The sequence below is a fragment of the Phragmites australis genome, chromosome 20 (assembly GCF_958298935.1).
Source record: "Phragmites australis chromosome 20, lpPhrAust1.1, whole genome shotgun sequence".
NCBI lineage: Eukaryota > Viridiplantae > Streptophyta > Magnoliopsida > Poales > Poaceae > Phragmites > Phragmites australis.
This window is the reverse complement of record NC_084940.1, coordinates 2,893,089-2,904,599: the sequence shown is the minus strand read 5'-3', so window position 1 is coordinate 2,904,599 and position 11,511 is coordinate 2,893,089. Positions and strand designations below refer to the sequence as shown.

Sequence of the window (11,511 nt, the reverse complement as noted above, 5' to 3'; positions counted from 1 at the left end):
CGACTGGATTAGATACCAAGTTATGATAATATATATTTATAGTAACTGACATATCTTATGGATCGTAACTATACTGTTTTTTGACGTAAGGGAGAGTGTGCGTAGAGGTGAACAAGTTATGATCATATGACCAAAAAATATATAATTACAACCATAGAAGTTACCGAATTACGATCATATATATTGTTAATAACTGATCTATCTTGTAAATCATAATTATATCATTTTTAAATTATAACTACAGTGTACGTAAAGATAAACTACGTTACACCTAGGCATCACAATACACCCAATAACTCTCCTGTCTCATAATTCCACCGTCTCACTGATGTGCATACTCAAGTGCACTCATGTGCTAGTGCTGCAAGTACACAGTATACAGGAGTAGTGTACAACATACACACGTGCCCGTCACCACTTTGACAAGCCCTCATGCGGTGATCTTCCCGTGCTCGTTGCATGCATCACACGTAGCCGTGCAGGTAGTACTTGTGGTGGGCGGCGCCGAAGCACCCGAGCAGCGGGTCGGCGCGCGGCCTCCACCCGCGCCACGCCCTTGCCAGCCCCGCGCCGACGCACCACCGCGCCGCGCCGCGCGCCCGCGCCACGGCCTCCCGCAACCGCCGCGCCAGCCGCCCGCGCAGCCCCTCCACCCCGTGCACCGCCTCCCGTCCGTCGTCCACCGAGAACCGGTAGCTCTGCAGGAACAGCGCCCGCCGCGCCGCGTACTCCCCGTCCTGCCGCCGCTCGGCCGCGCCCAGCGGCACGTACCGCAGGCGCGCGGCCGTCCCCGACATCGCGCGAGCTGTGGCCGTGTGAGGGCGAGAGGTGTGTGCAGTGGAGCGCGGGTGCACAAGCGAGCGAGCGGCTATATGGTGGGTCGTGGGGTGGTGTGAATGTGTGATAGGAGTGGTGGTTGAACCAGAAACGGTAAAGAAACGCTTGTTTGGTGCCGACGGTTGCACCCGGTCGCACCAACCAGCGCCAGGATATTCTCTCCTTTTTGTCCGGTTGGTTTCGTTTGGTTGGCGTTGCTACGGGCGATGTGTTCCAGACCGGGCAAACTATTCTGTGTAATGACTATATATCAAAGAGAGCAACCGCAACCCAGGGCTAACGTTTCTCATCAGATGCCGTTTGCTGCCGTATCAAATGGCTAAAACAATTCGTTTATTGTTCTTGGCTTAAGCAATTCGATCGGATGTATTGTTTACTAAAAATAATACGCAGCTACGTGCATTGTGCATAATGTAGCAGTTGGTATTTTGTGAACAACCTATCTTCAGAAGGCGGAATAGTAGTAAACGAAATATTTCTAAAGTCATATTCATACGAGGATAAATTGCTCATCATTTAAATAACCAGTGTGCTTTTTTAACGATTCCAAATAACCACGTAATACATTTCAGTCCTCGCGAGCAAGCAACGTGACACTTGAGATGCTTATATATACATTACCAAACGAAGATAAGGCCATGGGTTACGTTGATAGCAGCTTGTTAGTTGCTCGTGAAGTTCTTTTGCTGCCTGCCATTTCTTCCATCATGAGTAAGGTGAGGCAAGACAGTTCAGTTTAGTTGAAATCATAGAAATGGAAGAAGTGGAAACATAGCTGATTGATCAGTACGTCAGTTAGCAGCAAGCCCAGGTGGAGCGTCCTTTCTGAAACTTTGTTCACGGCTCAGAGGACATGGAACATGACCCTCAAAGAGTAAAAAAGAGAGGAACAGGTGGTGGTAGAAATACAGATCATGTAACATTAAAGTGACCATTCTTGGCACGAACATTAACTTGTACGATCATATTTCTACCAAGAGCAGATCCTGCAAATTTCTCTATGTCATCAGAGGCGATCGTATCTGAAGATAGAGCACATGGTTTCCATTGTGACGACAGCCTGAAGAAAACAACATGAAGCACACCATTTATAGATAGAAAGAATAAACAATTTCAGTAACTGATGTCATGCTAGAATGAACATTACCAAGTAAAGGCAACGTGTTGTGTCAAATCGGTAGCGCCTTGAGCTGTCAACTAAGCTTCTTTTGTGTTTCCCATTCGTTGCACCCATCACATAAATGACAAATCTTATACTTAGGGTTAGTTTATTAATGAGTCCATTCCAATTGACACAGCCCATCTCACTTGGGTATACCCCTTGCTCTTTCACTCTTGGAACCCCTGCTTCCCTCCCCCCTTGCCCTACAAAGTGAAATGGAAAAATAAGAAAGCATTGGTGAGTAATTAAGAAATACGACACAAAACCATAAATGGAAGTGTAGCAACCTGGCAGAAAATATATATGTTCTATTTAAAAGATCAGTGTGATTGCATGGATATTGCTAGTCTAAATTTTCGCACTTGGAGATAGGTCCCACCATTGCAACTATACTGAATAAGGGTTGCTCCATGCCAATGACATGGCCTAAATACAGTAACAGCCAGTCCCTCAATGTACTTAGCGTCAGGTTCCAAGGGTAATTGTTGACATTATCTTGGAATGGTTAGATGAACTGCTAGAAAGATAGATGAAGCACCATCAAAATTCTCATATTGACCTAAGTACCAGTGAGCACAGTAGATAATCCATTGGGTGGGTCACTGAAGTAGGTTAAAGTGACCGTCACAATTAGTTTTGAAAATATCAGTAAAGGAACATGTATCAAATGAAGTGCAAAATCATGCTTTTTTCTGAATGTCAGGTATCGAAATGACATAATAAATAACACTTGTCGGATGCAATATCCAACAAAACTTTATGCTATTTGAATATCTAGACAACACACATTTATGTGATCAAAAGCTTTATGTTGAGCTCTTTTGGGACCCTTTATTTTCAGATATCGCAAGAACAAGCTTTTTACAGTAACAATCGGGCCTTCAAGTCTCTCATGTAGCAAAAGGTAGTTAGTATCAACGCAGAAATTAAAAGTTGCTTTCTCATCTTAACAAAAGGATAATTTAGCAGCGGTAACATATTTATCATCTTAACATTCCTACAACAAAAATAGTAACAGCTTGTTGACTTAATATCTAGAAAAAAGCACGCCATTGGTGCGCCCTCTGTCCGTCCTATGGGTTTGGCACTGTTGTGGCTGGTAGTGAACTGAACGATCGAAAGCAAGGATAGCAACTAATGAATAAATGCAGAAACTAAAACTATGTTAATATAAAATCTTAGGGCCTGTTTGGTTTGAGCCCTACCACGCCCAGCCAAAGCATCGACGTGCCCAGGATTTGGTGCAAGATTTCGCCGCCATCAACTCGCCCGCGTATGGACGAGAAAATGAACTAGCGTGGGCTACGTGCGGGTGCAGGTGTGTGGGCGAACCAAATCATTGGCACCGAACCAAATGCACGCCTATTTTGGCTGGGCGCGCCAATGATTGGCGGGGCACGCGTTGGAGTCGAACCAAACATGCCCTTAGAACATCCAGATAAAATCCAAGAACATTGATCACAGTACGATGATCAAATAGTATCAACAAATTTAATTACATGGGTAATTAAGAGGGCAAGCATATATAGGATGCCACTTGTTCTTGCCCTTCAATTTATTGATTAAAACCTGTCTCTCTTGCAAGTTGTTGACTGTCTCATGGTTTAAGGTAGTATAAGATATATAAAATGGTTCCGGTTTTGAGCAGCCAGGTGTTTGATTATCATTGGTAACCACATATGGTTGAAATGGCAATCATTTAGATAAGTTTCCGATCCGACGTACCTAGATACAAAGCATCCACATCTAGAAGGACAAGGCATGCAAGAGAATGTAGCACGTCAGATACCTGAGAGAATCCTAAGAGCATCTTGAGTCATTTGAGGTCTCTTTCCTAATTTTCTACCAGCATAATTTTCACCAAAGCATGTGCTTTCATATCTAAGGGCATGTTTGTTTTAGGCTGCTTCTGTCAGAAGCCTAGAAGCCAGAAGGCTAAACAAACGGGTTTGCTGAAAAGTAATTTCTGGAGAAATCAGAAGACTGCTTCCGAGAAAATAAACTAGAAACTGAGAAGTTAGCTGAGAGTAGCTTTTCCGAGAAGCAGTATGCTAAGAAGTCAAAAAATTGTTGTAAAATACAACAGCTAAAATCCAAAAACAGCTTTTCAGAAAAACCAAAAACACAGCTTTTCAGATAAGCAAGAAGCAGAAGTCCAAACAAACAGTCCCTAAATGTTACCCGTTCTCTGTTTGCACCTGAATTTATCTTTAGCTTGATAATAAACTTCAATACAATTATCCTAGTTATAGATGAACCGTCAAATGCTTAGCCAATAATAATTGTCAGTTGCCAGTGTTTGCACCTGAATTTATCTTTAGCTTGATAATAAACTTCAATACAATTATCCTAGTTATAGATGAACCGTCAAATGCTTAGCCAATAATAATTGTCAGTTGCCAGAAGCTCAGAAGTGACCTTATGCAAAATTGTAATTTTCGGAAGGAATGTAGCTAGCACCTGAAATTCAGTGCTAGATCATGGCAACATGTGTTCACCTTCTTGTTAGCTTTAACACATTCACCAATGTTTTCAAAGAAAATAGTATCTAGGATGGTTTGAAGGTGAGCCCTTTCTTCGTAGAAACATTTAATACTTTTTTCAACCTGTTTATTATTATACTGGTTGGCAACCTGAAGCAACCAAAAATGGATAAAGAAAGTGCAAGAGTGAGCTTGCAGCACCATCTTTCTCACAGGATGTCGTGCATGGATGTCATTCATCCTGACAGCCTAGTTTTTATATTTTGCAAAGGATATTCAGCACACTTGAAGTAGGAAATTTGTATCCCAATTATAACTCAAACTGAACAAAAAAGGTGGTCTTAACTACATCTTGTGCTACCTTGGCATTTCATTGAACAGTTGAGGGGTATGAAGCCAAAGGGAGAAGAAGGTCACCATACCTTGCTAGTTTGATTATGAGAGATTGCAATTAATTTTACTCATTATCATCATTAGTGAAGCTATGTGCATTGAGATGCATTCCATTGCGCTGTACAGGACTCGGACAGAAAAAAAGAAGAGGAAACGACATTTACCTTTGCGCTAACAAAGCCAAGTTGCCACGTGTCTTCCCTGCACCATCACACGCCGAATTTGCTTGCGCACCGCCCGGAGCTGCAGCTTTTTCGCCGCGGTCGTCTCCTTGTCCTGCAGTGTTGCCGCCAGCCCAGCGTCCGCCCTGTTTCGCCGTGCAGAGACGGACCACGCGCCTCGGCAGGGGCCGGCTTTCGTCTTCTAAGATCGCGTAGGGTGCTCCGTGGAGCACGTCCGCGATCACCAACTCGTTCACGAGGGCGCGGAGCGGGTCGGGGTCGTCCGCTCCCAGGACGAAGCGGCGAAATCCGGGCTCTCACCGGCTGATCTCCTCATCCGGCTCTGGGCCGGAGACGCTGAGAGGGTGTCGAGCGGGACGGCAATATGGCGACGGGGCTGGAGAAGCTAGGAGCAGGCGCAGCGCGCCGGCGAGGCGGCGGTGGATCCGGAGCACGGGCCTGCGAGGCGGCCGGAGAACCAAATACAGCGAGGAGCACGGAGAACGTGGGGTGGGGTGGGGTCGGGGTGAATCCGACGGCGGCTGTCGTGCTTTCTTAAGTGGCGGTAGCGACCGCAGGGGAAGCGGATGCTGGCGGCGCACGGGGGCAAGCGGCGGCGGAGCTCCTGACTCGCGGGGCTGCTGGGCCTGCCGGCGAGCTGGATTGCGGGGGCAGCGGTTGCGCGCGGGGCGGCACGGCGGCTTCCGACGCTCATCCCGCGGGCAGGCACGCTCCCCTGCCCACTGCTCATTCCGTGTTGGGGAGGTGGCGGCGGCCGCGCGGGGTAGAAGGGAGGCAGGCGGCGCGAGCTGGGAAGGCGGTGTGCCGGGGTAGGAAGAGCAGCGGCGGGAGGCGAAGCGGTGAGTGCGGGGAGGTCGGCGAGCGAGAAATCCAGATCGAGGAGACACCCGACGTCAGCGTCGTCCTGCTCCCTCCGATGGAGGATCCAGATTAAACACTTGTGCAATCCGACAGCTCCTACATGATGTGACACTACGTCAGCTTCGTAAAGCATGGCGCTTTAGATTTGCATACAATCAATCCAAAATATAATAATTCAAAAATATAAAAAAATATAGCATAATAAAAGAGAGATTTCCATATTGGCTTTTCAGAAACACGTGTGGCTGTTAAAAAATATATAATCACTGTTAGTTCTTAATTCGTGAGCAAAGAGATTGAAAATATTTTTTTAAAAAAAGAACAAGACCTAATTTTAGACGATAACCGTTTGATCAACTCAGATAAACTATAAAAATAATTCAGATATGCTACAAATCGTCTATTTTATAGAAGTATTATATAGATTAAAGAATATAAGCTAGTCTACTTCCCATGTAAAACGGTCAGCACGACTCCATATCCAGCGGTGACTTGGTTAAATAACACCACTGAAGGCTATACATCTAAATGCAATACATCCCAGTGATGTGCTACCAGAGTGAGAACTGACCAAAACGAAAGATTTCGTCTGAAACTTCAAAGTCCAATCATTTTTACCCCTTAAACTAAAAAGGTGCCACGGACAAGTTCCATCCAGTACATAAACATCTGTGACCATCCGACTAAGTAAAGTGAAGTTGCAGCAGAACTGAGCCTATAGGTAACTGAGATAAACCATAAACTGAAGCCAAAGCCGAACTGAGCCTATAGATAACTACACTTGCACAGCATTATCCCCAAAACAAGCGATCTCCACTCCTAACCACCACTTACACCAAGGTTCTAGAGTCAGCAGTTCAACTGCCGCTGCTCCCTGACTTCCCATCACCCCACTGGCCCTGCGCACCGATCGGCCCTTTCATCTTGAACTCTCTCGCCGCCTGCTGGAGCTGCTGCACCTGCAGCGGGTGCAATGGCTGCTGCTGGTGCTGGGGCTGCAGCTGCTGCTGCTGAGGCTGAGAGTGGAGCTGGAGCTGCTGCAGCTGGTGCGTCGCCATCATAGATTGCATCGCCTGGTTGTTGTGGAACATCTGCTGGTTGCCTCCAAAAGGGCGTGGCATGGAGCCAAAGTTCATCATCATCCCTCCACCACCGTTAGCCACCTGTCCTGTTGCTACCTTCAGCCGCTGAACCTCCGCTTTCAGAGTGTCGTTCAAAGCTACACCACGAAGAACCAAACATTAGTAATGAGTTAGCAATGCATATATTTCCCTTGCACACAGTGGCATGCATGGAAGAGGAGAACGTTGTGGCACGGAAATTTTACTATTGATGCAGTAGACCTAATTCTGACAAGTTGGACAAGGTAAAATCAATCAATCAGAAGAGTTGAATGAATATTACCATCTTGTAAGTGGACTTGCTGCTCCATGGTCTGCAGACGTATCTTCAGCTCACTATTCTCAGTTGTTAGCCCAGTGGTGTCTCTCTAACATAGCAGCAAAATGAGCAGAATAACCGTTAGTTATCTGAAGCAAATGCAAAGCAAACGAGCGGAATAATCGTTAATACATATACAATCAAATGAGCATAGTGAAACACAAGCATATGGGTGTCATCTGCAAGTATTCTGCATATTAATTGGTAACTCCAGAAAGGAATAATGCGAATGAGAAATTACTAAAAATCTAAAACTGGGTACCTCTGTTCACTAAAGCAAGCATATCAAAACTTTTGTATGCTGGAATACTTTTTCTGTGCAAAGCATAGTTTTGGTCATTCATTTAGGATGATATGACAAACATATAAACAGATCACTTTGTAGGAGAAGAAAGCATAGAACATATCCTCTCTAACAGTATTTTCGTTCTGAATATTATCTCCACCTAGGGAGCACCAAACAGCACCTTCTATTACTTGGGTAAGCATGTGAACGGTATAAAGACCTAACAAGTGAGTAACAACTAGTGGAAGAAGGTCATGCCACTCAATCGCAACAAGAAGGAAAGTAACATCCTATACAATACTTATCAACCCGTTTCAAAACGAGCATGACATAGCTTTACAGTGGAATTTGATCAATAGTTTCACACCACAGGGACATGAGATACTGCATTTTGTAATATAATGCTTCCAAGTAATGTATCATCACATGTGGCTGTACTGTATTAAAACCGCATGGATGTGATATTGTTTTATGCAATGCAAGGACATATATTGATGCACTTGTACTTGCACAATTGCACTAATATACCGCATCTTCTGTTCCTAGAATGCCTTTTCTTTTATAAAGAAAGGAAATTTACTCAATACTACTTCAATATTAAACAAGATCTCCAAAAAAGCGACAGCATACACAAGGAAAAAAAAACCTATAGTTTACCGGATAGATAGATGGTTATACTTTAGCTTTTTTTTTTTTTTTTTTTGAGAAACAGACCAGACCGCTGGTTTGACCCAAAAAGAAACTAACAACTGGTCCAGTCTGGTATGACATGTAAATCAGAAAGAAAAACAAACTGGGCCGTGACAATTATTTTATTAAAAATCAGGCGAAGTGGATCAAACCCTCCAACCTTCTTAGCATAAGGGATCAAACCCCCCAACCACGGATCAACTGCCGGTCGGACCACCAAACTGTGAGTGTGAGCAGCTCATTGACCAGCCCGGTTTTTAAAACTATGCTTCTAAGAATATGGATTTAATTGTCTATCAGTTCCCGAACCTCAATGATCTCAGGAAGAACCCCAAATGCTGGTTTAACACATATATGCTACACAGATTGGTCTAAATTCAAACCAAAAAAATGCATAAGGGATCTCCAGAGAAATAGTGCCTACCTGCAGCAGTGCCAGCTGAGCTGACAATGTTGTTGCTTCTGTTTGCAGGGTCTGCACCTTGCGCTCAAGTTCAGCAATATAGCGCATCTTCCTTTCCTTTGATCTTGCAGCAGATTGTCTGTTAGCCCAAATCCTGTCAAATGATAGATGCCAACAATCAATCAGCATATGTCAAATTCATGACATAAAATCCACATAATCTTCAAGAATAATACATCCTAGAAGAAGGTAATGGAAGCATTCTGGAACTGAGGGGACAGATTCCACTTGCACTTTTTGAGAGTTTGGCCACATAAGGTTTTCTTTTCTCTCTCACCTGAGGACCTGCCCATGACCTATCTTTCTTCTAATGCAACTTACTCTATGAAACAATCCTTGAACAACTATACCATTTCCGTTCATTCATAGTTTCATACTACATCACGCAGTAAATTTTCCCTTATCTAAATATCTCTCAGGAAAAAAAAGTTCAGAAGCAATCATTTGATATGAAATGATCAGTGGATAATACAGTCATTCAAAGTAAACCTGGCCGACCGAACTGAGTTGCATGTAAAAAGCCTACATAACAGAAGAAATTTCACAAGAACAACCGTAAAGATCTGTGAGAATCAGACATTTTCGCCTGCAGTACTACTTATGCAAAGCAACCTTATGAAGCAGCCCTCAATACTATTTGTCGTTGCGTCTAAGAATCAGATTCTTAGTTAAAGTTTACTGCATAACTTTTTCCCTCACTCTCACCTATGTCCAATTTTTTTTGCCAAATCGGACACCCTGAATCCGAGTCGGATTCCGACACCCGTGTCGGATTCCAAGTTGTATTTCGCGTGTCCAATTTTTTTTTGCCGAATCAGACACCCGAATCCGAGTCGGATTCCGACACCTGTGTCCGTGCCCGTGTCCGGGTAACACTGACTCTATGAAGCAAACCTAGAGCAACTACACGATTTTCATTCATTCATACCACATAATGCAGTAGACCTTCTCTTAGCTAACAATCTCCCAATGGAAAATTTAGAGATGCAACCATTTGATATGAAATGATCAACAAGTAATACAGTCAATTCAAAATAAACCTGGCCAATCCTTTTTTTCAAAAATAAACCTGGCCAACCGAACTAATTAGCATGTAAAAGGCCTACACAACAGAATATATTTCACAAGAACAAGCATATAACTCTGTGAGAAACAGACCTTTTCGCCCTCTTCGGGTCGACAAGAGCAAGCTCAGCCAGCTTCGCCGCAGACACCGCCTTCTTAGCCTCTGCGGACGACATCCCCTCCACCCCCGGCGGTCCCACCAGCTGCTCCGCCTTGATCGACATGGACTCGTCCATGGACTGGCTGTGCTGATGCCTTGGCCTAGGCGCGTGGCCCAGCCCGGCCCCCTCGCCCCCGCCACCCGCGGCAGACGACGACTCAGCCTCGGCCTCCGACGACGCCCCGCACGACGAGTTAAGCTTGTCCACATCAAGGAACATGGAGAAGAGCTCCTCGTCGTTCTCGTCCGACAGCGACGGCCCGTCGCCGGCGCCCGGGGCGCTGAGGTCGAGGTCGTCGGGGAGGCTCAGGATCTCGGAGTGCGCGCGCCGGTGGCCCGTGTTTCGGGTAGGGAAGTCCGGCATGCGGCTGATGTCGTACTCCGGCGGCGGGGTCGACGACGAAGGCGGCGCCCCCGCACGGCGCGAGGACTGCGGCGGCAAGCCGTCGCCGGAGCCGCCGTCTCCCGGCATGGGAGCCTTGTCCTTGTTCATCTTCTCGGCTCTAACAAGCGGAAATCTCCTCAAAGGCGCCGCCTTGGCGCCGTAGAAAGCATCAAGGAGCAGGCTTCACCAAGATTCGGGTCAAGATTGAAAACCTGAGCGCAAAAATTCCGGGATTCAAACGCTCAGCGAAAAAATTGAGCGCAGGAACAGGAACAGGAATGGGAAATTCTTGGAGGAGAAAGATTTAGGAGACGATGGGTTGCAAGAAGACGAAACTGAGCAAAAGGGGGAGGAAATGAGAGGATTTGAGAAGAAAGGATGGTTCCGTTTACCTGAGATTCGCGTGCTGTTCACGGTTCAACCCCCCCCCCCCCCCGGTTCCGTTTATCCCTTCGGCATTTTGTGCGTGAGGTAAAATACTATGGAATGCAGGTATCAAGCAAGCTAAGAACTCTACAGTCTACACATGAAAGGGATATTTACATCTAGTTTTACCTTGGATAAAAAGATAAAATAGGAAAGGAAGGTTATTTATTTTCTTGTGATTATTATTATATAGAGTTGGAGCCAATTGCAGGTTATTATTATTATTTTACATCTCTTTACTAGTAGAGCTGTAATATCTATTCATATAATATATACAAACTAACTCAATGCACGCACACACACTTACCCTACACACTCAGCCTTATAACTATCACGCTCCTAGAGAGATGATGAAACCAACCGAAAATAACAAGTCATTTGATCCGTTGGATTGCACGAGTGGTATGGATCGACACCTAGATACATAACTGACGAATGTTTGTTAACTTCAACTTTCGAAACCCATCTGTAGCCGAGGCGAAGCAGATACAACGAGGGACGGACATTATCACACCCTGATTTTCAGATTTCTCAGATTTCTAAATTTTTCTAAGTTTAGTTAATTACTTAAGTAGGAAAAAAATCCTATTTTCTAAATTCAAATTCAAAGTTGAATTAGGTTATAGTTATTTGTGAATTGTAGACATTAGGGTTTTATTTTATTAGGAGTTATCCAGA

At 44.9% G+C, this 11,511-nt stretch overlaps 1 protein-coding gene and 1 long non-coding RNA gene across 3 annotated transcripts; both read right to left on the bottom strand.

The window, feature by feature from the left end:
* Positions 1 to 1,379: 1,379 nt before the first annotated feature.
* On the bottom strand, positions 1,380 to 6,062 carry LOC133901856 (uncharacterized). The gene is made up of 3 exons (XR_009906780.1): positions 5,040 to 6,062; positions 1,985 to 2,202; positions 1,380 to 1,897 (listed from the first exon to the last, which is right to left on the bottom strand). It is a non-coding gene; the product is annotated as an uncharacterized LOC133901856 (long non-coding RNA).
* Positions 6,063 to 6,501: 439 nt separating this feature from the next.
* LOC133901851 (transcription factor RF2a-like) lies at positions 6,502 to 10,857 on the bottom strand. Of its 2 annotated transcripts, none has more exons than XM_062343383.1 (5): positions 10,800 to 10,857; positions 9,956 to 10,619; positions 8,759 to 8,891; positions 7,323 to 7,407; positions 6,502 to 7,137 (listed from the first exon to the last, which is right to left on the bottom strand). In XM_062343383.1, the coding sequence occupies exons 2-5, from the start codon at positions 10,513 to 10,515 to the stop codon at positions 6,776 to 6,778; spliced, it is 1,140 nt and encodes a 379-aa protein (XP_062199367.1). In that variant the 5' UTR covers positions 10,516 to 10,619; positions 10,800 to 10,857; the 3' UTR covers positions 6,502 to 6,775. The 2 variants fall into 2 exon arrangements, with proteins under 2 accessions (XP_062199367.1, XP_062199369.1); XM_062343385.1 differs by having other exon boundaries at positions 9,956 to 10,588; positions 10,800 to 10,829.
* Between the last annotated feature and the right edge of the window lie 654 nt (positions 10,858 to 11,511).